The sequence below is a fragment of the Barbus barbus genome (assembly GCF_936440315.1).
Source record: "Barbus barbus genome assembly, chromosome: 25".
NCBI classification, from domain to species: domain Eukaryota; kingdom Metazoa; phylum Chordata; class Actinopteri; order Cypriniformes; family Cyprinidae; genus Barbus; species Barbus barbus.
In genome coordinates, this window is record NC_136753.1 from 9,735,754 (window position 1) to 9,757,602 (window position 21,849).

A 21,849-nucleotide genomic window follows, 5' to 3' on the forward strand; every position below is an offset into this window, starting at 1 on the left:
CCCTGCCCTTATCTTCAGCCAGGAACAGCCAATCTGCATCCCCAGGATTTGAAAAAGGACGGGGCATATGCCAAATAACTTTTCTATACAATTAGACATGAATCCTTGTAGCTTGCTACCATCTGTTAATTCTTTATGGAATAAATAGCATGTAACAGTCACCTGCCCTCTGAGTCGTTCTGGTAGAACTGAATTGAATCAACAATGAACTGATTCGATCTGAATAATTACACTACAGTCTTCAATTGAGCTGCTTATTGCTGAATTGAACTTGTTTGATAGCTGATGAATTATACACAGATATTGACCTGAACTGAATCAACACTGAACTGAATGGAGCTGAATAATGGTACTATTGTCTATTTATACCTGCTTTATAGCAGAATCTGAATTAGTCTTATATTAGATGTTGGCTTCACTGATTCTGTAACATCCCTGTTTATTACTGTGAAGCAGCTCTGAAACAAACTATGACTAAAGGTGACTTGAGTTGACAGTGACCAGGACCACTAACCTTTCCTTACCAAAACTCTACTGACTCTAAAATGTGCCAGGAAAATGCCATAAAATGGCATTAAAAGAAGATTAAGTCTCAGCAGAGTAAAATACATTTGAGACACTTACAGTATACACTATATCACATACTATTATCTTGGATTCTATGAAAAGATATTGCATTTGTAAGTAATCACTGGTTAATTTTGCTTTAGTATACTGTACCTACAGTATGTATGACTGGTTGACAAATGTTTTTCTTTTTTAACTATGGCATCAAATTTGTACAGTAGTAAAATGAATGGTAATCATAATTAGTGGTTCATACAGTTCTTAAAGAAAGAGAATAATTAGCATGCAGATCAGACAGCTGTCTTATAGCTATCTTACAGCTGTTGTTCATAAAATGGAAACCTAAACTGTGACCATTAAACTATGCCTAGATAATATTATGTAGTAAAACTATATAAACAGCTACATAAATACAGTAAATGCAATTCAATCTAAATACATCAAAACCTCTGGTGCATGGTGTACATTAAAGTCAATCTTTTTTATGCCACTTTCGAATAAATCACAGTAAATGAGACAGAATGAACATCGATATGAACATGGGAGTTAGCTTATTTGTTTTATTAGAAATTCATGACATAGGGTGAGAATACCAGAAATACATTTATTCTGTTGGGCAGCATAACACGATCCAAACATCCAGGCCTCTTGTTCTGCATGCGAACAACATCAAAATAAATAATTACAACGTTTTATCTGTCAAATTAATTATTTTTTGCCTCAGCATATGGTAAAATGACGATTCTAATTGCCATTACAAACTCAAAATTTGTTGTCAGTATGCTCACCCAGCATTTATTTTTATTTTTGTATTATTTATGTATTTTTTAGCAATGGCAATGACAGTAACTGATAGGAGAGAAAATAAAAAAAGGGACGGACCACAAGCAGGCTCTCAAACTTTGGTTTTCCAATCGCTGCTCACAACATCCTATTGGTTCTTACACCATGTTGGTGTTTGTCAGTGATAGTGATTCCCACATTCTAAATCCAACTGCCAACTTTATAAAAGAGTTTGTTGAGGAATCAGATCTAATAAGACTTTTTAAGCCCACTGAGCTTTAAGTTTAAAAGGTTCTATAGTATTTAATTTAATATCAAAAACCCTGGCGAATTTAATAGGCAATAAATTTGATGTTAAGGTCTTTTTTTATATATACATACAGGGCAGTTTGGGTGAATCGCCACCCAAAAATCTTTTTTTTTTTTTTATCTATACAGGTTACAGCTGGATACATAAACCGGGTTTGTGCAGACCCAAAAATGACCACAGTTCCTGAGAGGGTCATAAATTATAAATCACAGAAGCACATTCTTCTCAAAAATATACTGAGCACACCAATCCATTTCAAGCTTGTAAACACAGTTTGTGGGTGTATTTCAGTCTCAGAATAATTTTACTTTTACACATAAGAGTGAGATTGATGCCATTTTCTTTGCACCTGCAAGATCTGAAATTATTCCAAAATGTCTGGCCAAGCATTCAGCAACCACAGCAGACCAAACATTTGCATTCTGCTCAGGGCAGTTGAGAGCATCACTGTGCCCAGCCAAAAGAGAATTATTGTTAAAATGGCTATCATTAAAATGAGATTTATTAAGCACAAAACCAAAGTAGCATTCACACATCTTAAAAAATAAAATAAAATAAATCCACTTACAGGATATAAATTATGCTTTCTGGAGCAAAATCTTCAAATCTGCAAATTAGTGCAGATTAACTTTTCCAGTTACATCAGCGTCTGAACATATGCTAGTCAGATGTAAATTATTTTTCAATCCTTCACACTAACAATCACAATTTCTTCGCAACACTTCTTAATTTAAACCATCCCAATGTCATAAACTTCCCGTGTATGTCTGTTAATGTACAGCATTATTACACAAAAGTTCCAGCTACATAATGCCAGCTGCACTTTTCATATTACATCTCAAAGATTTTATACAATATGATGTTAAATGTTACATATATGTAAATAACAATAATATAAAGATTGAAAAGCTTGGCTTCTTGCCGGCATGGTTGGATGTAAAAGGTTGTGTTACACACCCATATTTTTCAGTGCCATTTCACAAGGGGGAAAAAGGAAGTTACTGAGCTAATTTTATGACCTCTGCTTGTCAAGCTCTGACATTGTATCAAAGAGGTCTAGATATATTTTGAGACAGTGGTTTACCTGCTGGAATCTGGAATTCCTGCTCTATATCTGTTCAGGCTCAGCGTCCATGCAGGTTTCCCAGGGATTTCTAGGCATCTGTGGCATGGAGACCAGCAGCAGACCAATTCCACTGAGGAGGAGCAGGACAAAACCCGTGCATGCACACGCAAAAGACCAGGAATAGTAATACTCGATCCAGATAGTCTCCTCACTTTCTATCATCCTCTTGACTGACTGACGCATTACCTCTACTGAGATGATGGCACACAGACCTGAGGACAGAAAAGATATAAAAATCAATGTACAGTGGCCACAAAAATCTATTTTTTTCTTTTTTGAAATGTTTTAATTGCAAAGTGTATTTGTATTATCTTACATTAGAATAAATGTTGATTGTTATCTAATGTTCAATGCTCATTTAAACAAGAGTCTAAATACCTTTTTTGGACAACATTTTGGTAATGTCATTTTCTAAAATGCAGTGTGTCGTATTAATTATTTATAAGAGAATGATTAGATGTTCCTTCCTACCTGCAAAAGCAAAGAACATGCCGGCAGGCTTGTACAGATAGTCCTTTCCCTTTCTTAGAGAACCCAACACACACAATGTGCCCAGAATCATGAAGACAATACTGAAGATGGCTATGGCAGCTGCTGAGATGTTGTATTCTGAGTAGAGAAATCAGCAAGAACTATTGTTGTCAATGGCACTGATTTTCAAATACAATGATATATCATGCTTCAGAGCTCCTAGAAGTTTCTATAAACATAAGAATTCAGTTTGTAGAAAACTGTCCACTATACCTGTGATTCTCTCATTTCATCACCCTTTACAGTACATATAGAAGAAGTAATGGTGCACAGTGCAGGTTTGAACTCACCTCTCTGAGTTTTAACTTCAAAGATCTCAGAATCTTCCCCTGGTGTGAAGTGTCTGAAGTAAGAGCAGTTGACTTCTGCAGAAAAAAATTAATAAATAAGTAAAATTAAAAAAGTAAAAATATAAATTATTAATGAATTAATTAAAATAATATTATTTATTATACCTTTTAAAGAACCTGATATAAGAATGTTTGAGTGAATATATGTTTTATATTCTGAAATGAAAAATGAAGAAGAAAAAAAAAAAAGACTGAGAAAAAACAAAACAAAAAAAATACTTTTGCTGATCTGTGTCTTATTATTAGTCAGGGCTTATTCAGCCCCTCACAATAATTCTTGTGTGAGTCACCTGTTGCCTTAAAGAGTCAACTGCAGAGTTGTTGTTTTTTTATGTCCCATGTAATTTCACGAGCAGCTAAATATAAATGCTGAGTTATTTGACAACTGTTGAAGAGTTGGCTCCATGAGACTGCCAATGTGACAAAACTGAACACATGAGGCCGAAGGCAAAGGTTGGAATGCTTTGATGAGACTATCACTGTTCAAAAAAGGGGAGAACGGGTTTTTGACAAAATCTTCCAATCTGCTGTTGTTCACCTTCAACGGTGTTGCTTTATTTAGAGAAATGACTGATAGATTGCTGTAGTGTAGCATGGCATGTTGAGCTAGTCTTTCATGTTGTTCCAAATAATAAACAAATGGTAGAATAATGTTTGTATTGATGCAATCATTGGCAAGGACTGCTAAAACATATCACATGTCTAAGATCATTTATGATTATAGTTTTTTTAATATGACACAGAGCAAAGCTGATTGCAGTCCTATTCCTAATACTCATTACGCACTCCCTGAATATGGATCCTCTCATATGGATCTATATTAAAAGTAATGACTGTAATAATGCCATGTCTTATGCCAGATATTAATGTACATGTTTCCAAAGGTTTGTCACCCTGTAATTTAAAATCTACCTGCCAGTTCCACCACCTCCTCTCATGTTCAAACAGAATCAATGCCTCTTTTTGCAACTGCTTTGCAATGCAGCATCAGTTGGGAGAATAGGGAGAGGAAGAAGCATTTAAGTCAAGTAATTTATTTTATATTTAATACTACAAACTCGAGATGCACCGATACTGAATTTCTCTGCCGATAGCCGATTATTCAGAATGCTATCGGCCGATACCGATAGTTATGTGGGAGTGAAAAATTTGACGTGGTCGCATTTGGTCTATGCTGCTCCAAAACGTATGCTCTGCTCCATGTATAAAGTGCACGCTGCAGAGCCACACAGTGCGGCGGGAGTAGGATTTCTGATCATGTGAAGAGAGTGAGAGAGGCGCTTTCAATGAGTACTCTTTGGGAGCAGAGCCTGGTTTATACTTACCGCGTCAGCACAAGCGGAAAAAAATGATGCAAATACTGAGGAAACGATGGAGGCGGAATGGAGGATTTGGTTTTCAAGTGAAAGTAAAATAAAAGACTGCTTCTTAAACCAGAGAAGGTGAACATGTTGGTTTTGTTTTTGCTGTTTATCTCGCGTTACGCTCTGGAGGCTTTCTTTAAATGTTCTTTATTTGATTCCTCAGTGTTTGCTAAACGTTCTGGTGTAGCCTATGCCATGCCTCGTCTTGTTTATTTGTTAATTACATTATATAAGTTAGTTTGTAGTGTACTGTTTTATTATTGTTGTACTTTTTAGGCTTGCTGTGATAGACGGTGTTGGTGGTGATACTGGTGTTAAGCCGCAACACTGGTCACTTTCCCACCGCGGCACTATACCCCACCGTCGTTTGGATTTTTTTATAGTAATAAAATTCATTTAGTTCAGTTAGAGGACACCACAATTAAAACTGAAAGCGGCTGCTCAGTGTAGTGCACCGAACGAACAACAGTCGTGCATGACAGATCAGATTTAATTTATCACCTGAGGGGAGTTGTAACGGAGACGAGAGACGTGCGGATCCATGTGCAAGCTTTTATTAGTAAACAGTCAAATAACAGGCAGGACTATCAACCAACAGCGAACAGGTATGGCACGGACAAGACACAAGAGTATTCCTAGAACAAGCGTGGGTCTTTGATCGGCGAACAATATCCAACAGGGCAAGGCAGAGAGATAATCCAGGTAAACGAGCAGTGGTCCAAGAGAGGTGCAAATAGAGTCCGAACGGCAAGGCAAAGATTTAATCCAGGAAACATGGGCAAGAATCAAAACACTAGAAAACACACAAGGCAAGGCAAGACTAAGACAACAAAGAGGGTTCCGTATCGCAGCTAAAACTAGGAGATTTCTAAACAGAACAATACTGGAACTAAACAGAAAAACACAGAATGGCACGGTAAGGCAGCTAACACTAGGGGAGTGCTATACGCAGAACAATACTCGGCAAAGACAGAGAGGAAGTTCAAGGCTTATAAAGAGTGTGAGATAGTGTGTGATCATTTTCAGGTGTGAGCATGATTAGTGGAATCAGCTGTGTGTGTCGTCAGTGCAATGGATGATGGGAAATGCAGTCCAGTGTGATGTGAGGTGTGAGAGTCAATATGAAGGAGAGGCGACCTCAGTCAGATGGAAGGCCACGAACCTGGATTCGTGACAAGAGTGAGTTGAGCTAACTGACAAGAAGAGTGAGGCAAGACCTGGATTCGTGACAAGAGTGAGTTGAGCTAACTGACAAGAAGAGTGAGGCAAGACAAGACAATGGCGGAAGAGTTTCAAAACGAGATGTAAAAGCGCCTATTTTAAAAATATTTTGGATTTTGAAAAGCCTGTTGACTTCTGCCATTAATCTACGTGATGATGGAAGTTTTTTTAAATATTTGTTTCCCATTTATTTGGTTCCACAGTATTTGCTGAATTTTATTTTATTTAAACTGTGTATTTTTTTTCAATTATTTTGCATCAAGGTGTATGTTGTCTGTGCCTCCAAACATTCTTATTCGTTTTGCTAATAAATGTTCAACGTTTCATAATTATGTTGCTCATTCTTTACTGAGTTTTAGTTTTGTATACCTATTTAAACTTTGTGTAAGTTATTTGTTATTTTATATTAGGCAAAGGTGTATTTTTATTGATTTTGTTAATATAAGTTCTATGTTCTACATTGTATTTTGTTGTTGATTGATGCTGAATTGCTGCTAATTTTAAAAGTGAAAGTAAAATGCGCACGATGCGTTTATACCTATTTAAGCAAAGGAGAGTGAGGGGAAAGAGGGAAAACTCAAACAAACTAAAAACAAACAACTGCTTGATATGGAACTGCCGTAAATTTAAAAGTGAAAGTAAAATGTGCATGGTGCTTTTTCAAACTAGGCTATTTAAAAGTGAAGGAAAGTGAGGGAAAGAGGGAAAACTCGAACTAAAAGCAAAAAACTGCTTAAACTGGAAGAGACTTTAACTTGAACTGAGGTGCAATAGCGATCTGTCATGTCACATTTAAAAGCGCCAAAACGGCATTCATTGTTTGCATTTCATGATAGAATGTACAGGATTTGAAAGCTGAGAGTTTGTTTCTTATCAGAAGAAAGCAAGCACAGAACTCTTTGTGATTATTGGGTGCGAGGCGTGGTACAAATGTTTGGTGTGGAGAAAAACTTTGGATATTGCAATGCTGGCTTGAACTATGGGTGACTCATCTGGTCAAATAGAGCCTGCTTTAATGTAGCCTTTTTTTAACTGTTAATGCCTTGTCACGTTAATTTTGGACAGCCCTAAATTCAGTATGAGATGTAGTCTGACACGTTTTTTCCGCCACCTTTTGATTGACGGGATGTAATCTGGCCCTTATCATCGGCTGATTTTGAACAATCGGCCAATGGCCGATAGTGAAATAAATAGCTTTTATCGGCCGATACCGATTGTTGGCCGATACATCGGTGCATCTCTACTACAAACACAGATCAGCAAAATCTTGATATTCTCAAAATAATATAAGTTATAATTTTAGACTCCTGATGATTTGGCCACAGTTAAAGTGATATTATTTGAGGGCCAATAGGAATGTCTGTGTTGAGAAAAAGATGACAGGCATCTAATACTGTTCTCTCAGATGTGACCATGAGTCACAGTAATAGAATCATACCACTCTTAAATTCAGAGTGTCTCCCCTCTTGGGACAGCTGACTATTTACACAGCCTAATTATAGATTTTACTGACTACATTTACAAGGGCAGTCACACACGTACTCACACAGCTGCTATGTTTTAACATGTTGAAAACCGTAAATTAAACTTAAGTATAAGCTTGAATTCAGGATTTAAAAAATTACACTTCCACTGATCAGCGTGTTTAACATGATTATAGGTGTCGGGGCTTTAGGAACATGATCCCAAAAAGGCAGCATGAATTTATGATTTTAATAATTAATTTAAATTTAGTTAATTTGTTTAATTATAAAAATAACAATCTGTATAGTAGCAATATAATTAGTGCAAGGAAAATACTGCCATTTCTAATTAGTGTAAACTGTTTCTGTCGACATATGTGACCCTGGACCACAAAACCAGTCTTAAATCGCTGGGGTAAATTTATAGCAATAGCCAAAAATACATTTTATGGGTCAAAATGATTGATTTTTCTTTTATGTCAAAAATCATTAAGTAAAGATAATGTTCCATGAAGATATTTTGTACATTTCCTACCGTAAATATATCAAAACTTAATTTTTGATTTGTAATAGGCTATGCATTGCTAAGAACTTCTTTTGGACAACTTTAAAGGCAATTTTCTCAGTATTTAGATTTTTTTTGCACCATATTGTCCTATCATCATAAACTATACATCAATGGAAAGCTTATTTATTCAGCTTTCAGATGATGCATAAATCTCAATTTCGAAAAAATTACCCTTATGACTGGTTTTGTGGTCCAAGGTCACATATATATTCTATACTTTTAACCCAGGGGTGTCCAAACTGCGGCCCGCTAACACTCCTGTGGCGGCCCGCGAGGGATTTAAAAAAAAATGATAAGAATCTGCAGAGGTGGGCAAACTACGGGCGTTTTCATCCAGTCCGTGATGCAGTTGTTCCAATATGCAGTATCAGTAAAATCCAATAGATGGCGCTGTAGCCTGTAGTGCAGTATATAACCCCTGATTTACACCATCCCGCCGCTCCAGTCGATCCGTGGCACGTTTCAGAAGCGGCTCTCGGCGCGGCCTCACTAAAGACAGGCGCTGCGTCTATTTTTGACGGACGCCGCGTTCAAGCCGCACAGCGAATACAAAATAAAAAGTCAAAATAGCTATATACACTACAAAACTGGCACAATAGTAAATAAGTTACATGTTTTAAAAATGTGAAAGTGTTCATTTGTTTTGAAAAATGCCTTGTATTGGAACTGTTTTAAAAATGCTTAAAAGACTTTCCAGTATCAGAACAAATGCCAGTGTTATCCTCCTGCTCATGGGTGCTGTCATTTGGGGAAAACATGGAAATAATTTGTCATTTTATCTTGCAAAGATATGATTTCTTCTTCTGTTTTCCACACACATTTTTATGAAAATTGATATAGTACAGTTTTTTCTGGATTACAAATCGCGTTTTTTTTTTTCTGAAACGTGCTGTAATTTCCCAGGTGACTTATATAAAGCAATCAAGGTCAAGCGCAAAGCGTGCACATCAGGATTGGTGATGAATGAGAAAAGGCAAGCGAGTTTAAATTGTGCATATTCCAGCAACCACGCCGCTAGTTTCAGTTTCGCTTTAAATATTTAAGGCTGGGCGTTTATAATATATGTTTATAGTGAATCTCACTATAATTTGTGTTTGTTTTTACTTACGTTTTCGTTCTTTTTTCTATTCTGAACACTGTTAAATTTACAGAACTTATGGTGGGGTGTAGGGAAGATAAAAACATGTTTCTATGTTTGTAAACGTTTCGTTTATTTTACATTATTTCTGAATGAAATGATAAAATGTGTCTTATACATAGACTTGTACACCAATGCAACTTATCTGTGTGTCATAAAGTGCTCATAAAAATAGGTAGAGATGGTACAAGAAAAGAACTGCCATGTATGTACAAGTATACATAGTACAGTAGTAAGTGAGTGTCAATTTAAAAAAATCAAAGCTTCATTTGTCATAAACATATTATGCGGTCCCTCACATAATGTGGAAAATTTGATGTGGCCCTTTGTCACTTCCTGTCTGTCAGGTTCAGAGTTACTAACAGTCCACACCTGTTAAGTACTTCCTGTCATTCTGCTTACAGCTTTCCCACTTTAACAGTGATCTCCACGCTGGAGTTGTCATAGCACCTAAACAAGTCCCACAGACAGGGAAATCCCAGTAGATCTTCGGCCTGACTGAGGGCTAGAATAATATGAATTAAAGGAAGGCTAAAAGATTATGGAACTCTCTGCATGAAGACACTCTGAAAACCTCTGATTAAATATAAATAATTTGGATATGTGTTTTTGGAAGGAGGAAAGGGCTAAATTTAGACAAAATTTGGGGGTGGCGGGAATGTTTTGCTTTAAAAATTTAACTTTTGGTTAAAATGATTAGTAGGCTAGTTTAAATCATAGAAAATACATCCTCGTGCTCCTCTTATTTGTACTACAACTGCTTTTTTGTGAGCAATACAAACACTACAAGTCAAAGGTTTGGACAGATCTACTTATTCTTTATCCACTATTTTCTACTAATAGTAAAGTCATTAAAACTATGAAACAAAAATAGAAATGAGTGTGTGGGAATGATGTATAGACTAAAATTGTTAAATAAAACTTCTTATATAATTGTATATAAGCTGATATACTCATAAAAAAAACAAAAAAAACAATTAGATTTTGGCATCTTCAAAGTAGCACCCTTGGCCTAAATTACAGCTCTGCGCATTTATTCTCTCAACAAACTAATTATTAATTATACAATTATAAGTGTTAGCCAAGAATTATACAGGATTTAGACAGAATAGTATAGGATTAGGGTTGACACTAGTACTATCATTTTTCTTTTACTTAAAACCTATCGATCTAAAGGTCTGTGTTTTAAATGGTTGAAATTAGTTTTGTTGCCAAACATAAATTGTGCTTATGTATGATGATGATGATGATTATATTTGTACAAAATTAACATCAAAAATAAAAATAATGGATAAAAAGGCATGCATAACATGCCTGCATCCTTCGGTCATTAAAAAAAAAAAAAAAACACCTTAGATAATTAGATAATCTGTCACTTACCCCCCGGTAAACTGATAGGTCCACAACCTTTACCAATTAATTCCTCATCCTCAATATAGATGTGTTTCTTACAAAGTCTCCAAAGGCCAAAGTGGGCTGCCTCACATGTTGTGTTTACGTTCTCCACTCGAGGACTCAACACGGCCCAGTGATCGGTCACCACCGCTGTTAACATGCACACTGAGCCCACCGTGATCACAAAAAACAAGATTTTTGTCTTGGTTTCCTTCTGCATTTTGTCCAGAATCCACTGCTAATGGACAAATAAAGTTAAAAAACGATAATGAAGTGAAACAGTGAAAGAATCACTGAATATCTGGATAGTATAGTCCAGAGACCTGGTCCAGATCGTTCTTGATTCTTAAGGTCTCTGTGCAGCACTGTGTTTGTGCATGGATAAAGGGAGCCAAATGACAGTCTCCTAGTATTTATGCTGAGAGACCAGACTCAAACTGCAGCTGTTGGGGCTTGTCAGGAAAGTTGATGACCAAACGGACTTGCCTCACATGAGGTCTGTGGGGGGGTGAGTTGGGCTTCTATAAATGTGAGTCTTATGTCTAACTGTTGACAGATCAGGTTCCATCCACCATTACTAGGGCGTGACAATTCCATGACAAGAACTACTCATTAGGTTGATGTGTGTTCAGATGTGCTAAAACATTAGCCACATTTAAATCCAGACTCAAAACTCATCTGTTTAGGTGTGCATTTGTTGAATGAACACCGTGCTACGTCCGAACTAATTGCACTGTATTTTATGTATATTTTTATGTATGTTTTTATTGTTGTGATTATTTTTTAATTACTATTTCACTTCCTTTTATGTAAAGCACTTTGAATTACCACTGTGTTTGAAATGTGCTATATAAATAAACTTGCCTTGCCTTGCCTTAAGTGGGATTTAATATAATGTGAGGCAAACTGGACTGACAAAATAGTCTCAATACCGATACACTGAAATAAAAGTTTTTGTCCAGAATATAAAATTCAGCTGTTGTTGTTGTTTTTTCCAAAAACAGCCAAATCTGCTGGATTTTCCTCTTCATATTCTTCATAATGTATGGGTGTTGCGTAACTTTGGTTCTGTCAGCCATGATAAACCATGCCTCCAGCAACAACTTCAGTCTAAACGTTCTCAAGGAAGAATGATGTTGTATTTTTTTATGTATTTGTTGTGTGTAGATACTACTACTTGCATAGTTTTCATGAGTTAGACATTTTGTAACTGAGATATATTCTTGTAAAATGTTGTAATTACTGTAATGAAGTAATGCAATATTAGTTTCTTGAAAAAGGTAATCTGATTACAGAACACATATTACTTGTAGTCTGTTACCCCCAACGCTGATTACTTTTTTTCTGTGTTATTTTTATCCCTGCCTTCATCCTGAAATATTCAGCGATATGCTCAAGCATTCCCATATGACCTATGTAGGATAAGCGGATATACAAAGTGAATGGATGGATGAATAGAAAGATGAATGGGTGGACTGGTAGCATGGACTGTGGGTCAGTATAAGGATAAGTTTTATACTGTATATTATTGCAAAACTGACAGACATGATTTCAGTAATAATTTTCCTGCTATTTTTGTCCAGTTTTCACCTTAATTGAGTCAGGTGCAACTTCAGACTGCTAAACATGTGTTGGCAAATATTATCATAAAGATGTTTTATATGCAAACTAGTTTACCCAACAGCAGTATTTCAACAATATTGCTGTACTTACTTCAAGTATTGTATTTAACTTGGTATGCCAAGTTGGGAATATTCATAGAGTAATAAATCAACCTCAGCTGGTCACTTATAAATTGCAGGATTGGACCACACAGAGGGCATTACACTATAAAATCATAATAAAAGTAGCTGATATGAATAACCCTTGATTATGTGTGATGCCTGGCTTCAGAATATCTGGAATATAGTGCAGAAGTACTAACTGCTTTTATTGCATTTTCGAACATTTTAATAAAATGCTAATGAACAGAATGTTGTCTTTAGGTTTGGAAAATGAGTTATTAAATCTCTGATGAAATCTGATGTTGATGAGCTTGTGCCAAAATCTTTGATGTTTTTGATGCCACAAATTTGATATGTATTCCTATTCCTTTGCTTTACTTTCGATAAAGCAAAGTATTTGGTTGAATGATGCCATTGTGTTGATTTTTGACAAGTCAGTTGAACCTGTTAGGAATCGGTTGAACCTTATTCTTACTTCCTAACCTAAGAAAAATGTAATGAATGTTTTTATTCTTCTAAAGATTGTTCTTAAGACAAAACTTACTTGTTTCATATTGAATGAACTTGCATGGGTGCGTGACGTGATCGGGTGCAGGACCTCGGGGCGTGCAGGTGAGTATTCGCAGGTAGGGTGGCATGCTAATCTTCTTCAGTCACTGGTGTCTGTAGAGAACAAGAAATACAGGACGTTAGAGACCGCAAGTGGAGTCGAAGCTCACCCTGTTCTCCATCTCCTCCGTTTAAATCAGAGGTGTCAAACTCAATTCCTGGAGGGCCAGAGCCCTGCAGAGTTTAGATGCAACCCTATTAAAGGAAAGGGGAAAGGGAAGTGGTGTGTGGCCAAGTATGGTGACCCATACTCGGAATTTGTGCTCTGCATTTAACCCATCCAAGTGTACACACAGTAGTGAACATACACCTTGAGCAGTGGGCAGCCATTGCTGCAGCGCCCGGGGAGCAGTTGGGGGTTCGGTGCCTTGCTCAAGGATCTCACCTCAGTCATGGTATTGAGGGTGGAGAGAGGAGAGCAGGGCTGCGGCCCTCCAGGAACTGAGTTTGACACCCCTGGTTTAAATGCAGTCCAGGTGAGTAGCTTCAGGTGCCGACGATCAGCACACGTCCTGGAGTAATCATCGTGAGCGCGCTGTATCCATGTTTCCACACTGACTCGCCACACTATTTAAGTCAAATTTGGGAAATTAGTAATTATAGTCCACACCTATACCAAATGCAGTAATGTTTCACACAGGCTTTGATTTGATTTGATTTGATTTGATTAGATAAAATAAAATAAAATAAAATAAAATAAAATAAAATAAAATAAAATAAAAATGGTCCTTCTAACAGTGTAATTATACAATTATGTACTGTGTAACATTGATTAACAACGTTCTTAGTACAAAATTAGGATTAGGATTATATTTTGTCTTTTGGTTGATTGCATACAATTTTACATAATTTACTGTTATTAAAATAGTAAGCAAGTGTAACAAGAAATAAGAGCACAGTAAAATAAAATAAGCAGTAAGAGTAAAGGTTCAGTCATAATCCTTTAAAAAAGTGGTTCTCATTTAATTATTTGATTGATTGATTGATTGATTGATTGATTGATTGATTGATTGATTGATTGATTGATTGATTGATAAGTGCAAAACCATTTGTGCCCTCTATTCTGATCGTCTTCAACATCATCATTATCCCCATTTATTTTCTGATTAAAAAAAACAAGAGCAAAATAATAATATGACAACTGAATGAACATTTTGTAAGTAGGCCTATGCTGTTGTTATTTTCTCTATACATCTTTAATAAGTCATTTTAGTCATGAAAAATTTACTAAAAAAATAAATCTCACCATGTTGACATTGTGAGATGAAAACCTATTGGAACTAATCACCACAGTGTTTATTGCATCCCAAATGTGGGAAATCCATGCCTGTATTATTACTCTTCCATCCTAACATATATTTTTGTTTTTTAAAAGATCACCAGACTGACATCTCCAAACATTCAGTGGATTCTGTCCTTGGCTTTAGGAATGCTGCAGCTGACTGGCTGCATATCCTGTGAATGGTGTAATGTGAGTGCATGACAGTAAAGTTTTGCTTCATTAGATAAATGCTTACAACAGTGAACTGTTCTGCAGCTAGGATCCTTGTGCAAGTCATCCATGACAGATTAGGAACCAGATGAACAAGTTAATCATATGTGATAAAATCATTTCCCTTAGGGTTTTTTATTCTCCATGATGCCAGATGTTTAATTGCGGCATGGAAAGTGATGGACAGAGGGAGTGAACAGTAGTTTTAGACAACATTTTTCTACTTAGAAAAACACCAATTGTTTGGGTAGTATGTTCAAGCTTTTATACCATCTGACAATGGTAATAAAGTTTCAATTCAATTTCCCATATTTTATTTATATTTTTAGGTCATCAACAAACTTTTAATTCATTTTAATTTTAATGGCAAAAAGCAAACAACTATTTCTTGTGGCAGTGTTTCATTGTAACTGAGATGTCTTCTTTTAATGAAGTAACGCAAAACTAAATTGTCATCTATAGTCAAAACACTCACTGAAACCACTTAATTCACATGGTTGGAACTAAACTCCGCAGGAAGGTAGGACTCCAGGAGCAAGGTTGGCTACCCCTGCCAGAAAGAATATGGCACAAACAAACAAACACATACATACATGCATACATAAATGAATAAATAGTAATCCATTACAGCAGTATGGTTACTGTTTCTCTGAGCTTTTTTAATTAATAGATGCAAATAAAGTAAAGGATTTGTTGAAAATGTAATAATAATCTATAATAATAAAAACAATAATATTCTTAAACAGTCTCATTTACACTTCATTTTAAATTTCAGTATCACTTTAGTGTAATTACACAAATAGGTAGTATGTAATTACCTCCAAGTACTTACTATATGGTTAAATTTAGAGTTTAGGATTAGTTGCTTGTGATAATACATAATTTACTGTTATTACTAATACTATATGTAAAGTGTAACTATATCACCTTAAAATAAAGTGTTACCACAGTCTTAATATTCTCTAAGCTCTGAACAAAGTGCAGTTGTCAAATCTGTTTTATGGGACATTATAACATTATTGTATGTCTGCTAAATGTAGTAACTTGTCATCACATGACCTGTACTGGTCAAAATGTTTATATGCTTTCTCAACATCAACCATGGAAATGTTTGTTACATACAAATTTCCTTTTTGTCCTTTTTTTTTGACGGTCTTTTGTGTAGCTGAATGATATTGTGTATTACACTGATCTGAGATACAGATTTCAACAGCAGATAAAAGTTTGCTGAGAATATACAGGTCAATACTTTAGTACGCAGAAAAAAAAACAAGCACAGTTGTATTTATACACTATTTTTATTTTTGTATCAATGTGTTTCATATAAACAAAAAACATTCCATGTCATGGATTTTAATGGAAGATACATGTATGTCTGACAATATTTGAATTGTCAGACATTAATCATTTTACATGTGATAGTGAAAAGAATGTTTAGAAGTTGTGAAGAGTGTGACAGTTTCACCATGTGCATTTAGTCATTGTATAAACTGTAGACAATTGTCTTGCCCACTTTGTACATGTGTCAAAACACACAATTTGCTTGAATTAGAAATTCAAATCTGGTGTCAACAAAAAATGTCTCAGTTACGTATGTCACCCTCGTTCCCTGAAGGAAGGAACGGAGACATCACGTTGATGACCAACGAATTGGGGATCTCACTAGAGAGACCAATCGAGTGTACACTATGAGCCAATGCATATTGGCATGCAATGATTGCATCCAGCTGCCGTTGATCGCAGCGCTAGTATAAATAGGCAGCAGGTGCAACGCATTCTCAGGTTTTCTCTGAGGAGCCGAGCCGGTGACCCGGCCACTCAGTGGTGGTGCAGCTGTGGTGAAGGGACGTGACGTCTCCATTCCCTCCTTCAAGGAACGAGGGTTACATACGTAATCAGACATTCCTTTTCATTCTGTCAATTTCGATGTCACGTCGATAACCGACGAATTGAGGATCCCTACTAAAGCGGCATGGATGCTGCCCCTTCCAGTGTCCTGTGCAAGCCTTCTGCACCCCTTTGGGTGTAAGCTAGGGCTCGCAGTAGGAAGACCGGTCACTGTTGTTTTAGCACTACCCACTCAATGAGATTGGATAACACTAGGAAAACGTACCCATTCCACTTGAAACAGGACCGTTGCGGAAGCCCCATCCAAGCACTTACACATATGGGTAACTATTTAGATACATATGGAAGATTAAGAGGTGGTTGTAACCCTCTTGAGAAATGGCAGCGAAATCTGCCTGAGAAAAACAGGCTTCAAGCTATACCATGGTGAATACACTTATGGGATCCACTAGGTAATATGGCACCCAGCCCTCTACCGGTTCTCACAGATTCATCGAGGATGCGACACTTCTGGTAGAGTGAGCGCGCAACCTGAGCGGGCAGGGCACACACTGAGCCTGAAAAGCCAGGGTGATGGCATCCACTATCCAGTGGGCCATCCTCTCCTTGTAGACGGCATTCCCATTCTGCAGGCCTTCGTAACAGACAAAGAACTGTTCTGTGGTCCTGAAGCTTTGTGTCTGGTCCACGTACCATCTTAAGGCGCAGACAGGACAGAGCAAAGCTAGGGGCTGGGTCTGCCTCCTCCGGGGGCAGTGTTTGCAGGTTCACTACATGATCCCTGAAGGGGGTAGTAGGAACCTTGGGAACATAGCCAGGCCGGGCTGCAGAAAAGAAAGCACTCTGAGAGGGCACCTGACAGCTTGAAGAAGGTCCGCACACCCTCAAACATCAAAAAGAGTCAGAAGCGAGATGATAGCATTTAGAGCAATTTACTGGATAAAAATAAGGTTTTGTTTTTATTTACTGTTTGAGAGTGTGCGGACCTTCGTCAAGCTCTTACTTTTTGGGAAACTTTTTTGGTCTATGCACCTCAGTTGGATTATTTTGAAGGCGCTGTGAGTCTCTGGCTGCTTTCCTGTCCTCTCAGTGAGAAAAAAAACACTCAATGAACAGGTTCCACTTCAAGGTAAGCGTGTGCTGAAGTGACGGTGTCCTCTATCTTTTGGGGTAGGTCACCTAGAACCTCCGCACCAGGTCCCTGTGCTTGCACAACTGATCCCGAGACTGTGGTAGTATGAGCCAGTCATCGAGATGAGGAATGTGAACACCTTGCTCTCTCAGGGGAACAAGAGCCCCCTCCTCAACTTCCGAGAAAACACAAGGAGACAGGGACAGCCTGAAGGGCAGGGCTTCACCAGGTCATCGGCTGTCTTTACTGATGTGAAGTGGATGCCCCTGAGCTTAGGGAGATGCTGGGTGAACTGAATCACATAGCCAATTCTGATGGTCCAAAGGAGCCAGCAAGACATGCTGGGCAGTACTAGCCAGGCTCCCAAAAACCATGCAAGTGGGACCAGGGGAACCACCGACTTAGCCGCATTGGGGCAGCGAGGTGGAATGCAGGGATCCGACTTGGGCAGCTCGTGGGCAGTCCAAGGTGGGGTCTGAGTGTGCAGTGCAACACTTAACAGGTTCCACGTTTGGGCAGAGGGTGTGTGAGTAGGGCCTTTGATAGTACTCTTGAACTGCCCACTGCTGCCCGCTGTGGCCGGTGGACGTGTGGAGGAAGCAGTTGCCTACCGGGGCAGGGGTAGCCATCACTGTGATCCTCAGACAACCCGAGCTACTGCCTGAAGTAGTCCCCCCCTGACTTCAACCAGGAAGAGAACAAGATCGAGGCAAAGGCACCGCAACTCTGAGATGGTAACATGGCAACCCGCAATGAGAACATGACTCATCCACAAGTGCAACCTCAGCATCCTTAATGTCCAGGAACGTGAGACAGCGATCTTGACTATCACCCAGCATCAGGTAATAATGCATTCAGAAATGTCAATGTGAAGGCTCTTTTAGGGAAAAAGGCTCTTTTAGGGAAAAAGGCTCTTTTAGCATGCTGAAGCACACAGGGGAGATGGCCGCCTGCAACACAAACAGGGGTTAGTGCAGCCTTACGTGGGCAATCCACTCGACACGGGAAAACAACCACCGCTGTAGCGTTGTTCCAACAACAAATAGAAGTTCCCTTGGAGTGAGCTGAACTCATCTCGTTCACAGAAAAGGCTTGGTAAGAGCAGAATGATTGATACTGCTCGGCTCCAAAGTGAAAAGCGGCAGCTGGATGCAATCATTGCATGCCAATATGCATTGGATTGTTTAGTTTACACTCGAAGTAAATTGGCCTATCTAGCGAGATCCCCAATTCGTTGGACATTGACGTGACGTCAAAAATGACCAACTGAAAGGAAACTAATTGTTCTGAGAGCTGTTGTTTTGAACAAAAAAAATCAATACTTCTCATTTGATAATTGAACCAAAGTGATTGAGTAAAACAGTAAATAATTACAAATGCATCATGTAACTGCAAACTGCATTTTTACACAGGAGTGATCCTGCGATTCAGACTGTCCTGCACATCTTTAAAAACATGGCTGTGGACTTGCAGAAAGTTGGGATGTTCAAGATCAGTGTTATAGGAGGCCAGAGCACCTGCCTTTAGTGGATGTTCTCTCCCCACCGTATACATTAAAATGTCCCCCAAAGGCAGTGAGGAGCCAGTGACGCTAAGTGTGGCAAAGGAAATGTTTTTAGATGGCTCACTGGAATGAGAACAGGACTGGGACCGTTGTTGTCTGTAATGGTAACTTGGAATGCTTGTGTAGGGAGAGGATGAAGGGGAAGGGACAGTTTTAATGAACTCAAAGTGTTTGAAATGAGCCTCTTTGTTCTTTTCAATGTAGATGTTGACGGCCAACACACCAATGACCTCCGCCACAATGAAGGAGAGTACACCTGAGTAGAAGGACCATCCATAGCTGTACAGGTTTTTCTTATCTTCTCCTTTCTTATCACTAGGGTCTCCAGCATTACTGGAGATGTAAACAATGATGCCGATGATATTGCTAAGACCTGATGAAAAGTAACAAATATATATATAAGCTTCTAATTGGATTACTCACATAATTAGCCATAATCTTGTCAAATCATGACTAAATGTTTTCTTAATTCCAAGCTGAGAATCATGACAGTTCTTATAGAATGCACTTTCAGTCTTGCAATGATTCTTTTATTGAAAATCTAGCGTTGTAAAATTCTAAATTTATGTGAATTAATGTCATATGTAATGGGTTTTTAAGTTGATTGAGCGCATCATTAATAAATTAATTGAGTTAAAAATGCATGTTATATATATGCATTATTTCAAAGATATTTTTGCAGAAAACATGCCAAAAATTAAATTAGTAAAATAAAATTAAATGAAAAATTTATCTTAAAAATGTATCATATATTTATGTCTTGTTTCTTTACCTCCATGCATGTATGGCAATCCTGCTTTTTCAATTAAAAATACACTGATATGCTATAATTACTAAACTTGTGATTTGCGATTAGAGACTCCTCCTGAAAGTTAAGGTTACTGTTAATGGCAAGTGCTGTACCTGCAGATACAAATAGGATTCCTGCACTCAAGAGAATGTTATTCCTGCTGCTATAAATCTGGCCCAGCCCGACACAAAATCCCCCCAAGAGAAGCAGGATGGTACTCAGGATGGGGAAGAGACTGGATGCTCGCACTAATCCTGCAATATACAAAGGCATATTAGGCAACCATTATACACATATACTAGCTAACATTATTACACAGCATACTGAAACAAATTGCCTATACAAATAAAATAAATTAAATTCTTCTTTAATTTTTCATACAGACCAGTGGTGGAATACTACTTTGATTCATTCTTTATGATAAAGAAAATGAACTCACGGAGGAGATACTCTGAGCTGTCTGTGTCATAGTCATTATCCACAGAAAAATGATTGATCCAATAGCAGCTCCCATTGTTGATCCCTGTGTCAAACATAGGTGTTGCTGAATTTTATGTAATGAAACTATGATGTTTCAAATGAATGCTTTTCACTCTTCTATGTATTCATATATATTTATTATTAAAAGAAAATCTGTCACAGTATGAAACCCTGATGCATTTGTCCCAAAAGCAGTACAATTTGTTTAATGCAACAATCATGTCCCTATAGAACTGTTCCACACCACTGATCTATATATAATGAATTCTCTATTATAGATCAGTGCTCCACACCAATTTATTTCATTTAAGAATTGCACTACCTTATACCAAAAAAACATAATTGTTTAGACCTGCTTTTTAGAAGGAATATTCAGATAGCTTAGCTTATATATTTCTCCTATTTACATTTCTTTTGTATGATCTTACTCTAAAAGGTGTCTTAATTTATTATTAAACTTTTATTTAGTCTTAATTAATATTAATATTACTTTATGCTAATTTTGTGGCAAATGTCTACTCCCCAGTTATTTTCTTGTTTCCATTTTCATCATCTTTTATCATCTGCTCTCTCAGTAACTGTCTTTTAAATTTATATCTAAGGACAGAATTAATTATTATTATTATTAACTATCTCAAATAAACAGCCAATATTGTGTGTGTCAAAACTGTTCTTCGTATTTCTACCTGAAAATGCATTGGTCAATGTTTTAAAAGGATTATTCAAAAGACAAATAAAAGAGTCTCTTGAATCTAGGCTCATTAATGCACGAGAGAAGAAAGAATAGTTTTGCAGGTATTTTTGACTGATTTGTTTTGAAAAGTAAAAGGACTGATTTAAAACTGTATTTTTAATTGGGCATTTTCAACACTAATAAATACATTTTAGCATATTAAATGAATATGAATTTATAGCTATAAAGTTTACACATTACCAACATTACCAGGGCTTTGTGGCTGAGATTAAATCCGTGTAGGCTGTAAAAGTTTTCATTCATGTCATATGATGTCTGCCAGAATGTATTAATTCAAGACATTCTTCCCTCTTCCTTAACTGTGTCTCTTAAATTCATTAAGCATTTTAAATGCATTTAATAAGACCACTCCACTATTATAGAAATTACCACTTTTAACTAGTCTACATATTAATATTCAGCCCATCCATTTACCTTCGATACAGCAGATCCTCCAAAGTCCAGAATGCGTGAGATCTCCTCGCGTTTTCTTTGGCTGCTGCAAGCTGTGGGTTTCATGTGTTGCGTTGGTCGTGTTACAGATGTGAGCTCTAGAGTAGAGCCAGAAGTCGGTTCCGATCGCGACAGTCATCAGGCTGATCGCTGCGAACGCGCCCAGGCTCGTCAAAACAATCTGAACGCCACGATCACACCAAGCCAT

At 37.3% G+C, this 21,849-nt stretch overlaps 2 protein-coding genes across 2 annotated transcripts; both read right to left on the minus strand.

The window, feature by feature from the left end:
* Positions 1-1,396: 1,396 nt before the first annotated feature.
* LOC306845132 (voltage-dependent calcium channel gamma-1 subunit-like) lies at positions 1,397-11,236 on the minus strand. Its single transcript, XM_079377733.1, has 4 exons — positions 10,802-11,236; positions 3,608-3,682; positions 3,258-3,395; positions 1,397-2,998 (listed from the first exon to the last, which is right to left on the minus strand). Exons 1-4 carry the CDS (start codon positions 11,034-11,036, stop codon positions 2,769-2,771), a joined length of 678 nt encoding a protein of 225 aa, XP_079233859.1. The 5' UTR covers positions 11,037-11,236; the 3' UTR covers positions 1,397-2,768.
* A 7,789-nt stretch (positions 11,237-19,025) lies between these two features.
* cacng4a (calcium channel, voltage-dependent, gamma subunit 4a) lies at positions 19,026-21,849 on the minus strand (the record flags this gene model as incomplete). Its single annotated transcript, XM_079377826.1, has 4 exons — positions 19,026-19,558; positions 20,089-20,229; positions 20,415-20,498; positions 21,624-21,849. 4 exons carry the CDS (start codon positions 21,847-21,849, stop codon positions 19,026-19,028), a joined length of 984 nt encoding a protein of 327 aa, XP_079233952.1.